The sequence below is a fragment of the Ursus americanus genome, chromosome 3 (genome assembly GCF_024610735.1).
Source record: "Ursus americanus isolate L20-20 chromosome 3, mUrsAme1.1.p, whole genome shotgun sequence".
In the NCBI taxonomy this organism is placed as follows: domain Eukaryota; kingdom Metazoa; phylum Chordata; class Mammalia; order Carnivora; family Ursidae; genus Ursus; species Ursus americanus.
The window spans coordinates 17,923,515-17,936,498 of record NC_142129.1 but is presented as its reverse complement, the minus strand read 5'-3'; the positions used below and the strand labels follow the sequence as shown (position 1 = coordinate 17,936,498).

At 36.0% G+C, this 12,984-nt stretch overlaps 1 protein-coding gene across 5 annotated transcripts in view; it reads left to right on the top strand.

The window, feature by feature from the left end:
• AGBL3 (AGBL carboxypeptidase 3) overlaps positions 1 to 12,984 on the top strand; it is a 71,121-nt gene that overhangs the window by 28,271 nt on the left and 29,866 nt on the right. For all 5 annotated transcript variants that reach the window (XM_087860808.1, XM_045792600.2, XM_045792604.2 and 2 more), the window contains 6 exons: positions 3,389 to 3,551; positions 4,694 to 4,820; positions 5,804 to 5,904; positions 6,117 to 6,229; positions 7,089 to 7,155; positions 12,479 to 12,565. In XM_087860808.1, coding sequence (XP_087716934.1) covers positions 3,389 to 3,551; positions 4,694 to 4,820; positions 5,804 to 5,904; positions 6,117 to 6,229; positions 7,089 to 7,155; positions 12,479 to 12,565 — 658 coding nt within the window. The remainder of the gene's footprint in view (positions 1 to 3,388; positions 3,552 to 4,693; positions 4,821 to 5,803; positions 5,905 to 6,116; positions 6,230 to 7,088; positions 7,156 to 12,478; positions 12,566 to 12,984) is intronic.

Sequence of the window (12,984 nt, the reverse complement as noted above, 5' to 3'; positions counted from 1 at the left end):
TCAGTGCTCTTGGTGGTAAGTGTGCTCTGATAAGTCTTTTGACTATGAGGTTACATAGTTTTTAAAACCTTGATGAATAATAGTCTTCTTTCCCCCCAGAAAAAAATTGAATAGCTTTAAATTTTTCAAAGAATCCAGAACAGTAAATGCACATTATATTAAATATTTGTTGAATGGGTGAATTCTTCAATAGATTCAGGTGAGAACAATCAGAAATAGGCATGTGCTAGAGCAAAAAGATTTATTGGAGTCACAGAACCCCATTCTAAGTCCAAAGCCCCTTAACCTTTTTGGCTAAGAGTGGAGTGGATTAAAATATCAGATTGGAATCCTGCTATATCATTTACTGTGTGACCTTGAACAATTTACAAGCAAATCTAAGCCTCAGTTTTCTCTTCTATAAAATGGTAATAATAATACTTATAGGCAGGAGGATTAAATGAGAGTATTATCAATAAAGTGCTCAGAATAAAATATGGAGCATTGAAAGCTCTAAATGTACTGTGTTAGCTCACATATAAAAAATTAAAAAGTTGCTAATGAATCAGATATAGATGTAAAAACTCTTTGTAAACTCTTTAGGATTATTCAAATATTTCCAATAATAAGTACTATTATAGAGAGTGTCTATATCCTGATCCCACTTTGTTACCAGGGCCCCTAGTACAAGTACAAGAACCCTGTTTCAGGGCTGAGGCCCTCAGGGATACCTCTAGTCCTTCAGAGTTGCTGACAGGCTTTAGAAGCACCGAGAAGCATGGCCCCAGATATCTCAGTTCAGCCTTAACTTTCACTTCAACGTTAATCCTTTTATCTTCTTAGACACGGAAGGAGTGAAGTGCAGATCCCCACAAAAAGGACTGAAAACTCTTGTTTTCATATCCCTCACAAATGTGGACTCCAGGATTCCCTGAAGTTATCTGAGAAATGTTAAGTGATAAAAAAACAACCCATGACTTCCTTATTTTCCTGGGGAGGTCAAACAACAAAGAGAGTGAAGTACAATGTGGTACCCTAGATTGGATTCTGGGACACAAAAGATATTAGTGGCAAAACTAGTGAAATCCAAATAAGGTTGGGGGTTTAGTTACTAGTGGTGTACTAATGTTGATTTCTTCATTTTTGAACGCTGTACCATGGTTATGTAATATGTTAACATTAGGGGAAACTGGGTGAGGGGTATATGGAAACACTAGTATTTTTGCAAATTTTGTGTAATCTAAAATTATTCTAAAATTAAAAAATATATATTTATATATATATATATATATATATATATATATATATATATATATATATATATATATATATATGGAAGGAAGCTGATTAGAATATCTATATCTACTTAGTGCTGTGTGACATTAAGGGTCCCTCGTCCAACACAGATGGATCGTAGGCCAAGGCCCTTTGTCTTGTCTCTATGGAAAATACTCTAAATGTCTCCATTCTTCTCACATTGCCTTGTAAGAGGGTTACGGCAGGAATCCATTCAGTTAGTTTCAGAAAGACTTCCAAGAAAGAAAACTGCCTTAATGCAATTAATCATAGTTAGGTAAGTAGAATAAGAAGTCACATATGTGTGGGAAGGCAAACAGCTGTAAGTATATCTAAGATTTAGTATATTTAAAGAATATGAAAATAAGAAAGAGTAAATTTTAGTATAGGATGCTTAGTATAAGATACTTAGAATATCTTAACCTGTGGGTAAGAAAAAAGACACAAGCCATTTCTCAAGTGATTTAAATTCATGTAAAATTCATGTAAAATTAGACCTTTTGGAAATAATGAGGTATCTTTGGGAATTACTGAGAAGTTTATTTTGAAGAAACTGAAAGATCATTAAAACTGGGGAAATGTTGGCTAAAAAATGTTCAGTGTATTTCATATTTAAGGCCCTAAATTGATTATCTTGCTTTATAATTTATAATCTGCTTAGTTTTCTAAAAACTTGTAATGATTATTTAGTGGCTTTATGTCAGACTTATGTTATCAATTAGAATTTATTGGGCACCAAATAAGAAAAGGGCAATCAATTAATACATGTAACAGACCTCACTTTGGGATTTCGCTATAGTTTAAAGGAGTATTATTCCTAATAGAGCTATGCTTTGAATATTTTGATTTTAGGTTTTAATATTTTTGTTATAAAATTAATATATTTTATATTACTACAAATACCATTGCTAACATTTTGGTATTTATCCTTCCAGGTATAACAAATAGTATATAAAATATTGGTTGTTTAATGCATAAAGTTTAGAAATATGAAAAAAAAGCAAAAAACGCCCATCATCCTACCGCCTTAATACCACCACTCCTTTTTTTTTTTTTTTTTAACTTATTTAAAGCCTCTCCATTAGTTATTTTCATCAATCAGTTTGGGGAGCTTATATTTTTTTAAGATTTTACTTATTTGTCAGAGCGAGCAAGGCAGGCAGAGTGGGAAGCAGGCTCCCCGCTGAGCAAGGAGCCAGGTGCGGGACTCAATCCCCGGACACTGGGATCATGACCTGAGCCAAAGGGAGACACTTAACTGACTGAGCCACCCAAGTGTCCCTGGGGGGCTTATTTTTTATTGCTTAAGTATTCATTGAATGCCTAAGTTATACAAACTAAGGATTGTCCTCCTAAGAAATGTGTACTAATTTCTTTATTAGAAATTTACCAGAAAAACAATTCAAACTTTGATACCATTTTTCTCAAAATAATATTTACCACTTTAATCAAGGGTTGTAGAATAATTAGCTTCAGTACCAGGTTGTCAGGTACTCAGTTTTTAACAAATATTTGGGTACTTGTGTGCATAACACTGTTCTAGATGATTTGAAGCATTTCTTACCCTTAACAAGATTAAATATCAAAAATCCGAAAACTTTCCAAGGCCTGTGTCAGGCAAATAGTACCAATATTATGTGCTATAGGAATTCAAAGAAAGAAAAATCTGTGGCCTTGACTAGTTAGGAAGTGAGACATGAAGTCAGCCTTGAGGGATGAGAGGAAGTATTTGCACTTCACGAGATGAAGAGAGGTATTCTAGTCAGGAAGAATCTCTGTGAAAGCTAATGGGCAAAGTAGGAGTGAGCTGTTTTCTTTGTATGATGGAAGCCAGAATAATAAAGCAGAGGGATCCTGTTGGAGAGTCTTGGGAGTAAGGTAAATTTTGCCCTTATCATGGACAGTAAGCATTCATATTCTATATGTAGCTAATAGGAAATTATTGTAGGTGTCTTAAAATTGTTAATATGCGGTATGGATAAGAAAAAGAAGTTGAAAGTGAGGACATAAGAAATTCTGTTTATTTGGATATTAGACTTACAAATCCATAGAAAAAGGCAGAGGTAAAATTTAGTAACTCATTTAGTAACTTATTCTTTTTTTTTCTCGGTAGATTAATGGAGAAACGAGAGGTTATTTTATATTGTGACCTTCATGGCCATAGTAGAAAAGAGAACATCTTCATGTATGGCTGTGATGGTAGTGACAGATGTAAAGCATTATACTTACAGCAACGAATCTTTCCACTTATGCTGAGCAAAAATTGTCCAGATAAAGTAAGACCATTTAAGATTTTTAACTTTTCCTTTATTACGTTGCCCACGTGAGACTGCAGAATCGATCATCTTATTCAGTAAACTGCTTTTTTATTTAGTTCTTTGGACCGGGTTTTATAATTGACCATAAAAAAGCAACTATGTGGAATGTTTAGAGACCAGTAATTTGAAATGTGAAGAAAAAAATGCGCCTTATCCTCCCACCACACCTAATGATAAAAGACTGTTTTCCTCATAAGGTCAGGAACGAGACCAGGATAGCCACCCTTACCCCTTCGATTCAGGCTTATGCTGGAGGTTCTGAGTGCTGAAAGACAAGAGAAAGAAAGAAAAGGCAGACACTTTGGAATAAATATGACATGATTATCTTCATAGAAAATCCAAAGTAATGCACCAAAAAACCCTCCTAGAACTAATGAGTGAGTTTAGCAACGTCCTACATGACAAGGTCCCCCCTCAGAAATGAACTGCATTTCTTTATACTCACACTGAACAGTTGGAAACCAAACCTGAGAAAGATACCATTTACTGAAGCTTCAAAATAAATACTTGTGACTGCAAAAGAGCAGCACGAGGGAGTTTTTTCGAGGTGATGGAATTGGCCTGTATTCGGATTGTGGTAGAGGCTACACAAATCCATACATGTGTCAAACTCAGAATGGAACACAAGTTAATTTTATTGTAAATAAATAAAATTGCAAAAACTTTTTATAGGTACTGACATTGTAGCAATCTTTCAGGACAGCTTTCCAATGATCGAGCTTGTGAAAATAAAGCATCCTTATTTTATTCAAAACCTCTACGTTAATCTTTATTCCTAAACATATTTAAGCTCTTTCCTATAAGTTTTTTAAAGTATAAGAGCTTATCCCACCAGTATCAAGAATTAACGGGTTTTGAATGCATAGGTTATATATAAAATGTAAAATTTATTGCCAGCGTTCAAATCTGTACTTCTGAGAAATGTAAATATGTCATCCTTAAAATGAGTTATTTCCACTGGCTCGGAAATAAAAGCAGCCCCAGAAGCTTTAGAGAGAATTACCGCATTTGCACTACTTTCTCATTTTCAGCCCTACTTCCTGAGAAAGACATTGTCCTCAGAAAAACACATTTTCTCATTTGTCTTTGCTTCTTTTCAGTTTTCATTCTCAGCTTGCAAGTTTAATGTTCAGAAGAGCAAAGAGGGAACAGGAAGGGTAGTGATGTGGAAAATGGGAATCAGGAACAGTTTTACCATGGAGGCTACTTTTTGTGGATCTACCCTGGGTAAGACCAAGTGTTCTCATTCACGGCTCTCAGAGCTTTAAACCAAAGACACATTTCTAATGTGAGATTAATAATGTGGACAATGTGATAGTGGGCACTTTCTTCCCACTTAGATACGTGCTGGTGTCCAATCGCTTCCATATACAGGATGAACAAACTACTGCTCTGTGTCCATCTCATCATCTCCCCTTGTCTAGAAAACGAGGCGTTAACATGTAGCTAGAATACCTAATTGGTCATTTCGTGAACTAATCTCTAATTGCTTGTTTCTGTTTTGTTTTTAAGAAGGAGTCCTTACAGATGATTGGGGATTTCAAGAAAAAGCAATGCTCCTACTTAAAATATCAGGATAGAAATGTTTTTGGTGGATTTGCTATTTGCAAGTCAAAGTAGACTGGGTTTGTTTGGGGTTCTTTAAGGGGGCCAATTTATATTTTAACGGAAGCACTCAGTTCCTTTAAAAATAAAAGTGTGCTCTCTAGTTCGATTTAAGAAATCTTTTAGTCACATCTAGCTTACCCTTAGAATGCTCCATATTAAGATAATTGTTACATTTTTAGAAAATTTATTGACTTAAAGTGCTAGAAATCCACATGTGTAATTTCTGTTTTTTAAAGCACCTTGAAACTGATACAACACTATCTATGATGATGAAAACATTAAAATAACTTGGGTAAGTTTTTCACTAAGTGATTATGAGCATGTTTATAACTGGTGACCAAGTATCCCGTAATTCCTTATTAAATTTTCTCCTGCCTTACGACAGAGACTAATATGTGTTAAGTCAGCTTTGATCCAGGTGTGGAGACGGAAGGAGAGAAAGCAATCAGCCATTAAATGATCTGCCTGGAGAAGAAAATCCAAAGGACAGGATATAGAATCATATCAGATGTTTGTTTATACTGTTTTATAGTTTAGGCCGACCTGTTAAGGACAAATGACTAATTCATCCTCAATGGTGGGTAAACTTATTGATGTTTTAGGTAATAAACGGGGCACTCATTTCAACACAAAAGACTTGGAGTCAATGGGATATCATTTTTGTGATTCTCTCTTGGACTACTGTGATCCAGACCGAACCAAGGTAAGCAAAGTCCATTTGGTAATGCCTCAAACTCAAATTTATCAGATAACATAACCTAACTAAGGGCCTATGGCAGGTTTTTTCTTTTAATAGCCTAAGTGTTTGAGGTTTCTGGTACTTGATGTCCCCATAGCTATTGTTCCGGGTGTCTGTAAATATTCAGTTCGTTTAATTAGGAAATAGTTAATTTATAATTTATCATTTTCCTCTAGTATTATCAGTGCCTGAAAGAATTAGAAGAAATGGAAAAACATATAAACTTGGAGAAAATCCTTGAGGATTCAGATACTTCTCTGAAGGAAGTGCCACTGGATCTGGAGTCTAGGTAAGTCAGGGTGGCGGAGGTAACGTAACTGCGGTGCTGTGTTACTGTGCTCTTTATGGTAACAGGAGGCTATGAAATTCTCAGTCTCAGCAGAGAATCCCAACTACAGGTGGAGGAAAACCTTTTCACACACTTGACTTTGGTCCAACTTCATCAAGACTTCAGTTATTTCTTCAAGTAATATTAATTGAGCAGCTATTATGTCCTGTCCGTGAAAGACACACTCAAATTGTTTTTAATGCTGACATGACCCACAGAGAATTGACACATTACAGAGATGCCACACACACACTCTAAATTAGCAAATAATAAATGCAAAATTTAATGCTAAGGGAATGTTGTTGGAAAAACAAAGGTACTAATTTCGTACAGTTTCCTATAGGACAGACAGAACAACTGTTTGATTCTTTTCCTTTATTTATAAATTTTCAGACTTTGAGTTGGTGCCCCTGCAACCTCCCGAGGTCACTAATATGTTTGTCTGCAGATGGAGAGTATCATTTTGAACTCATGGATTTGTTTATATTTGATGTGTTCCAATTTCAGTCGTTGTTGTTCTAATACCCTGAGATGCCTAGAACTATGGCATCTACCCTTTGTAATATTTACAGATTTATTTGTAATGTTTACCTGTGTAAACATTCTTCTTATAATTAGAAACATTTCTACCATTCCAATAATACGATAAAAGCAACAGTTGCAATTTTAAAAATGCCACCAAAATATTATTTATTATTTTATACATACAATATAGATTAAATTAATAAGTTAATCATTGTAAATGTAAGTAAAATATAATTATAAATACAAATAATAATTAAAATAATTTATTATATCAGTTATTTATTATTTTTTGTAGTAGCCGAGGCTCCGACAGTTCAGAATCCAATGAGTCTCAGACTTACCTTCTCAAGTTAACTTCTCAGGTATGATTGAGACTCTCTGCCTATGGTATGGATATACTAAACAGGTACTCTTCTTATTGTGACTAACAATCGGACAAAAATATGCTTGTAGTTATGTAATGATTACATAGCAATAACTGTTACTTTCTGATTATGTGACATAGCTTTAAATCATAAAATTTTCTATCCTTAGGATTTTTAACACCCTTTCTTTAAAGATCCAGAGAGCCTACTTCTCAAAAGCCACACCACTTGTTTGTGAGAGTTGGTCACATAACATACATTACCTCGCTGCAAATTCAATGTTCATTTTTTCTTTTATTTAACAACTATATATTGAGCTTCAGTCATGTGTTGGGGAGAGAGCAGTGAACAAAAAATGAGATAAAAATCTTCTTTCATTGCTTATATTCTAGTTGGTGGAAATAAAAAATAACGAGAAATAAGTAAAATATATGATGTATCAGGTAACGGTCAGGGCGTAAGGAGGAAATTAGAATAGGAGGAGAAGTAGGGGGTTCAGGTGGTATTATGTACTGAACGTTTATGCCCCCACCAGACACATATGTTGAAACCCTACCCCTCAAGGTCATGGTATTAGGAGGTGACTAAGACAAACTAAGACACTACTCTCAGTACCGAGTGTGGGGTGCCTCTGTAACAAATACCTAAAAATGTGGAACTGGCTTCGGAACTGGATAAAGGGTAGAGGCCGGCAGTTTTGAAGTGTGTGTTAGAAAATGCTGATACTGCCATGCAGGAATTTCCGGAGGGGATTCTGGTAAGGGCTCAGAAAGGAAAGAGAGCAAGCTTACATCTTCTTAAAGAATACACAATCACGTACAGAACATTGGTAAAAATACAGATATTAGAGGAAATTTTAATTTTCATGAAGCCTAGGACAGAAACAAACATGTTATTGGCTGATGGAGAAAATTTTAATCCTGACTATAACATGGTAAAGAATTGGGCTGAATTGCGTTTGCGTTCTATTGTTTTATGGAAGGTAGAACTTTTGAGTGATAAAAGTGGATATTTAGCTGAAAAGATTCCTTTGTAAAGTGTTGAAGAGCAGCTTGACCCCTCCTGACTGCTTATAGTAAAACACCAAGGAGAGAGAAGAAGGAATTGTTAAGCAGAGGAACCAGAGGGTGAAGATTTAAAAAAATTCTCAGCCTGCAGTATTACAAAAAATAGGAACATGTGTTCAGAAGAGAAGAGTAAGGATGTGGAGGGTCAACTATTTGTTAAGAAGGTTAGAGAGAGAGAGAGAGAGAGAGAGAGAGAGTGTGTGTGTGTGTGTGTGTGTGTGTGTACACACCACAGAACTAATCTAATCAGCCACCCCATCAGGAAAACTGCCAGTTTGAACTGAAGGGGTTGGAGAGAAGATAGAATGAAGGAAGGCTGTCATACTTCTTACTTCATACTTTCGCAGTATGGTACCATAGGTCTGTTTGCAAAAGTGCACTGTTCTGCAAGACAAGAAAGAAAAGGCCTCAAAGGTAACTAAGAGATCAGGAGGGCCATCATCACCTAGATTTCAACGGGACAGATGGCCTTTAATAGAGGTCGTGGAGGCAGGCTGCCTGGAGCCATGAGCTACATTGTGGGCAGTGCCCCTGGCAGAGAGCCAGGCATGAGCAGCACCCTGCCAAGCTGCAGGGGTGATGTCGCCACCCCAGTAGGTCCTGAAGGCAGAGCACTGAGCCAGAGAGGATTATTGTTGAGCCTTAAGAGTTTGCCTTGCCAGATTTTGAGTTTATTTGGAATCCATCACCACATCCTTCTTTTCCATTTCTCCCTTTGGGAATGTCTGTCCTATGCCTATCCCACCGCTGTATTTGGGAAGCACATAACTTGGAATGGGATGGAACGAATGTATTTTTTCAAGAGAGAAGGACTTGAATTTGGAGGGCCCTGAGACAGAATGCTATGCCTGAATATTTCTGTCTCCCCCAAATTCATATATTGAAGTTATAATGCCCAATATGATACTAGAAGCTAGGCCCTTTGGGAGGTGATTAGGTCATGAGGGCAGAGCCCTCTGAATGGGATTAGGACCTTATGAAAGAGGCTCCAGAGAGATTCCTAGTCCCTTTGCTACATAAGGATACAATTCGGAGTCTGCAGACCAAAAGAGAGCCCTCACCTGACCATACTGCCACAATGATCTCAATCTTTTCCCTGCAGAACTATGAGAAATAAATTTCCATTATTTTCAGTCAACCACTCTGTGTTATTTTGTTACAGCAGAATGGAATAAGACAAATGTATTAGTTTTCTATTGCTGAGTAACAAATGACCCGAAGCAGCAGCTTAAAACAACACATACTTATTATCGCACCATTTCTGTGAGACAGGGATTCAGGAGTGGCTTTGCTGGATGCTTCTGTCTAAGGTCTCTCAAAAGAGTGCAGTGAAGGTGTTGGTCAGGCTATGGTCTCATCTGAAGGCCTGAGGAAGGATCCACTTTTAATCTCACATAATTGTTGACAAAATTCAGTTCTTTGGAGGCTGTGGGGCTAAAGACCTCAGTCCCTTACTGGCTGTTGGCCTTCAGTATCATAGACAATAAATCATTGCCAAATTCAGTATTGTCAAGTTTTGTCCTATTTTTTTCCTAAGACTTTTATCCTTTTAGGTCTTACATTTAGGTCCTTAATTTTTGTATTTGGGATTAGGTAAGGGTCCAATTTCATTCTTTTGCAGGTGGACATCCAGTTTTCTGAGCACCATCTGTTGAAAAGACTGTCTTTTCCCCCCTTTGAGTGGTCTTGGCACCTTGACAAAAATCATTTCACCACATATGCAAAGATTTATTTATGGGCTCTTTTTTCTTTTTCTTTGGTCTATATGTCTGTCTTTATGCCAATACCACACTGTTTTGTTTTTTTTTTTTTTACTGTAGCATTGTAGTAAATTTTGAAAGGAGAAAGTACAAGCCCTCCAGTTCTGTTCCTTTTTTTCAAGATTATGTTGACTATTTGGGGTCCCTTGAGGATCCATATAAATATTAGAGATGGATTTTTCTATTTCTGCAAAAAAGGGTCACTGGGATTTTGATAGGGATTGTATTAAATCCATAGATTGCTTTGGGTAGTACTGATATTTTAATAATAAGGCTTACACTTCATGAACAAGAGATACACTTTATGTCTTTAATTTCTTTCAGCAGTGTTTTGCAGTTTTCATTGTACAGTTCTTTCACCTCCTTGGTTCAGTCCTAAGTATTTTGTTCTTTTTGATGCTATTGTACATGGCATTTTTCATAATTTCCTTTTCAAATTATTCTTTGCGTATAAAAATACAATTGATTTTTGTGTGTTGACTTTGTATCCTGCTACATGGCTGATTTCAAACACGTTTTTTGTGGAATCTTTAGGGTTTTTAAAATATAAGATCATGCCATCTACAGAGAACATTTTCTTATTTTCCCATTTCAATGCCTTTTACTCACTTTTCATGCTTAATTGCCCTGGCTAGAACTTCCAGTATTGTATTGAATAGAAGTGATAAAAACAGACATCCTTGCCTTGTTCCTGATCTTAAGGGAAATGCTTTCAGCCTTCACCACTGAACGTATTGTTAGCTGTAGGTTTTTTTGTACATGGCTTTTATTGTGTTGAGGTAGTTTCCTTGTATGCCTTTTTTGTTGGGACTGTTTAATGGTGAAAGGGTGTTGACTTTTGTCAGATGCCTTTTCTGTATCAATTGAGATGATCATGTGGGGTCTCTTCCTTCATTTTGTTAATGTGGTGGTTTACATTGATCAGCCTGGTATGTTGAGCCATCTTTGCATTCCAGGAATAAATCCTATTTGGTCATTGTGTACAGTCCTTTTAATATGGTGCTGAATTTAATTTGCTAGTATTTTATTTAGGATTTTTTGCATTAATATTCATAAGAGATGCTGGTCTTTAATTTTTCTTGTGTCTGTCTGGCTTTCATGGTAGAATAATGCCTCATAGAATGAGTTTTTTAGAAAAGTTTGAGAAGGACTGGTATTTGTTCTTTAAATGTTTGGTAGGATTCTCCCATGAAGCCATCAGGTCTAGGGTTTGTTCTTGTTGGGAAATTTTTGATTACTGATTCAGTCTCCTTACTAGTTATTCATCTGTTCATATTTTCTCATTGCAATATAGTCTTGCTAGGTTTTGTGTTTCTAGGAATTTCTCCTTTCATTTAGGTTATCTAATTTGTTGGTATATAACTTATTAATAAATCTTAATAGATTTTAAAAGCTGTCTTACACAGTATCTGATCACAGCAGGATGAAACTGCATTAATAACTTTTTTTTTAAATGTATTAGTCTCTTATATGGAAAACAAAAAGTGCTCTTTAAAACCATTGTTACAAAAATAGACTAGCTTTTATAATTTCCTGTTGTTACCTTGAGATCTTTATTTCTCTCTACAGATTCAAGTTAGTGTCCAGTGTCTTTTCATTTCACCTTGCAGGACTCCCTTGAACATCTCTTGCAAAATGTGTCTAGTGGTCACAAACAAAAGCTGAGGGAGTTCATCTGCGAATGTCTTAATTTTTTCCTCACTTTTGAAGGATAATTATGCCATTTTTAAAAGCACTTTGAATACGTTGGTGCACTATCTTCTGGCCTCCAAAGTTTCTGATGAGAAATGTAATTTTAAGATTTATTTATCTTAGAGCGTGCGAGAGGAGGGGCAGAGGGAAAGAATCTTCAAGCAGACTCTGGGCAGAGCGTGCAGCCTGACGCAGAGCTCGATCTCATGATCCTGAGATCATGACCTGAGCTGAAACCAAGAGTCTAAGGCTTAACCAACTGAGCCACCCAGGTGCCCCGAGAAATCTAATAATCTTATTGAGGATTCTTTCATGTAACAATTTGCTTTTCTCTTGCTACTTTCAAGATTCTCTTTATCTTCGAAAATTTGATTATAATGTATCTCATCATAGGTTTTGAATTCATCTTGGAGTTCACTGAGCTTCTTGGATGTTTACATTCATGTCTTTCATCAAATTTTGGAAGTTTTCAGACATTATTTATTCACTTATTGGCATTTCTGGGTTGCTGGTTTCTCCAGCTCTAAAGTTGCGATGTATGAAGCAAAAACAAAACACAGAATCTACTCACCATCCGCGGCTCCTCTGCTCCTGAGGTCCCTCACCAGTCTGCTTGCTTTCCACTTTTTAGAGCGTCTTATGTTTAATTTTTATATAATACCCAGTGTTTTTAGTTGTGCTTGGTGAGAGGAATAGAAAAAGTACTTCCTAGAACTGGAAGTGTTAAGATCGTTTTATGTCCGCATACATACTATCTTTGATGTGTTAAATCTTGATTTTAAATATGATTCTTTTATTTAGATAAAAAACAAGAAAAAACACCTGAACACAAAGAAGGAAAGAAATTCTGTCATAGCAAGTCATCAAAACATTGGAGAAGAGCAAGAGGTACGCATTGATCTGGTTATTAACAGTTTTTGAAAAACCGGTTGCAGGAGAATGGCAAGTCATTCCTTGTTACACTTCCTATACCCTAATTTTTTCCCCAGGAAAAGTTAATGGTTAAGACTTTGCTCATATTATTTCCTGTTTATAAAAGCACAAAAGAACCGTGACAAATGAGAGGTAGGTTTTATTAAGGTGCTGTATTTAAATTTCACTGCTTATTCTGAAAAGTATTTGAGGCATCTTACAAAGATACATCTAGGGGAGAAATAAAACTGAGAAAACTAAAGAAAAATTAAATGGCAGTACAAGAGGGTAAGAGTAGATGGTGCTGTGATACTGACCTCCGTCATGACAGCACGAGGAGCTCTGCAATCCATTCACCTAGGAGAAATTGGTGATATTCAACACACACATTTAAA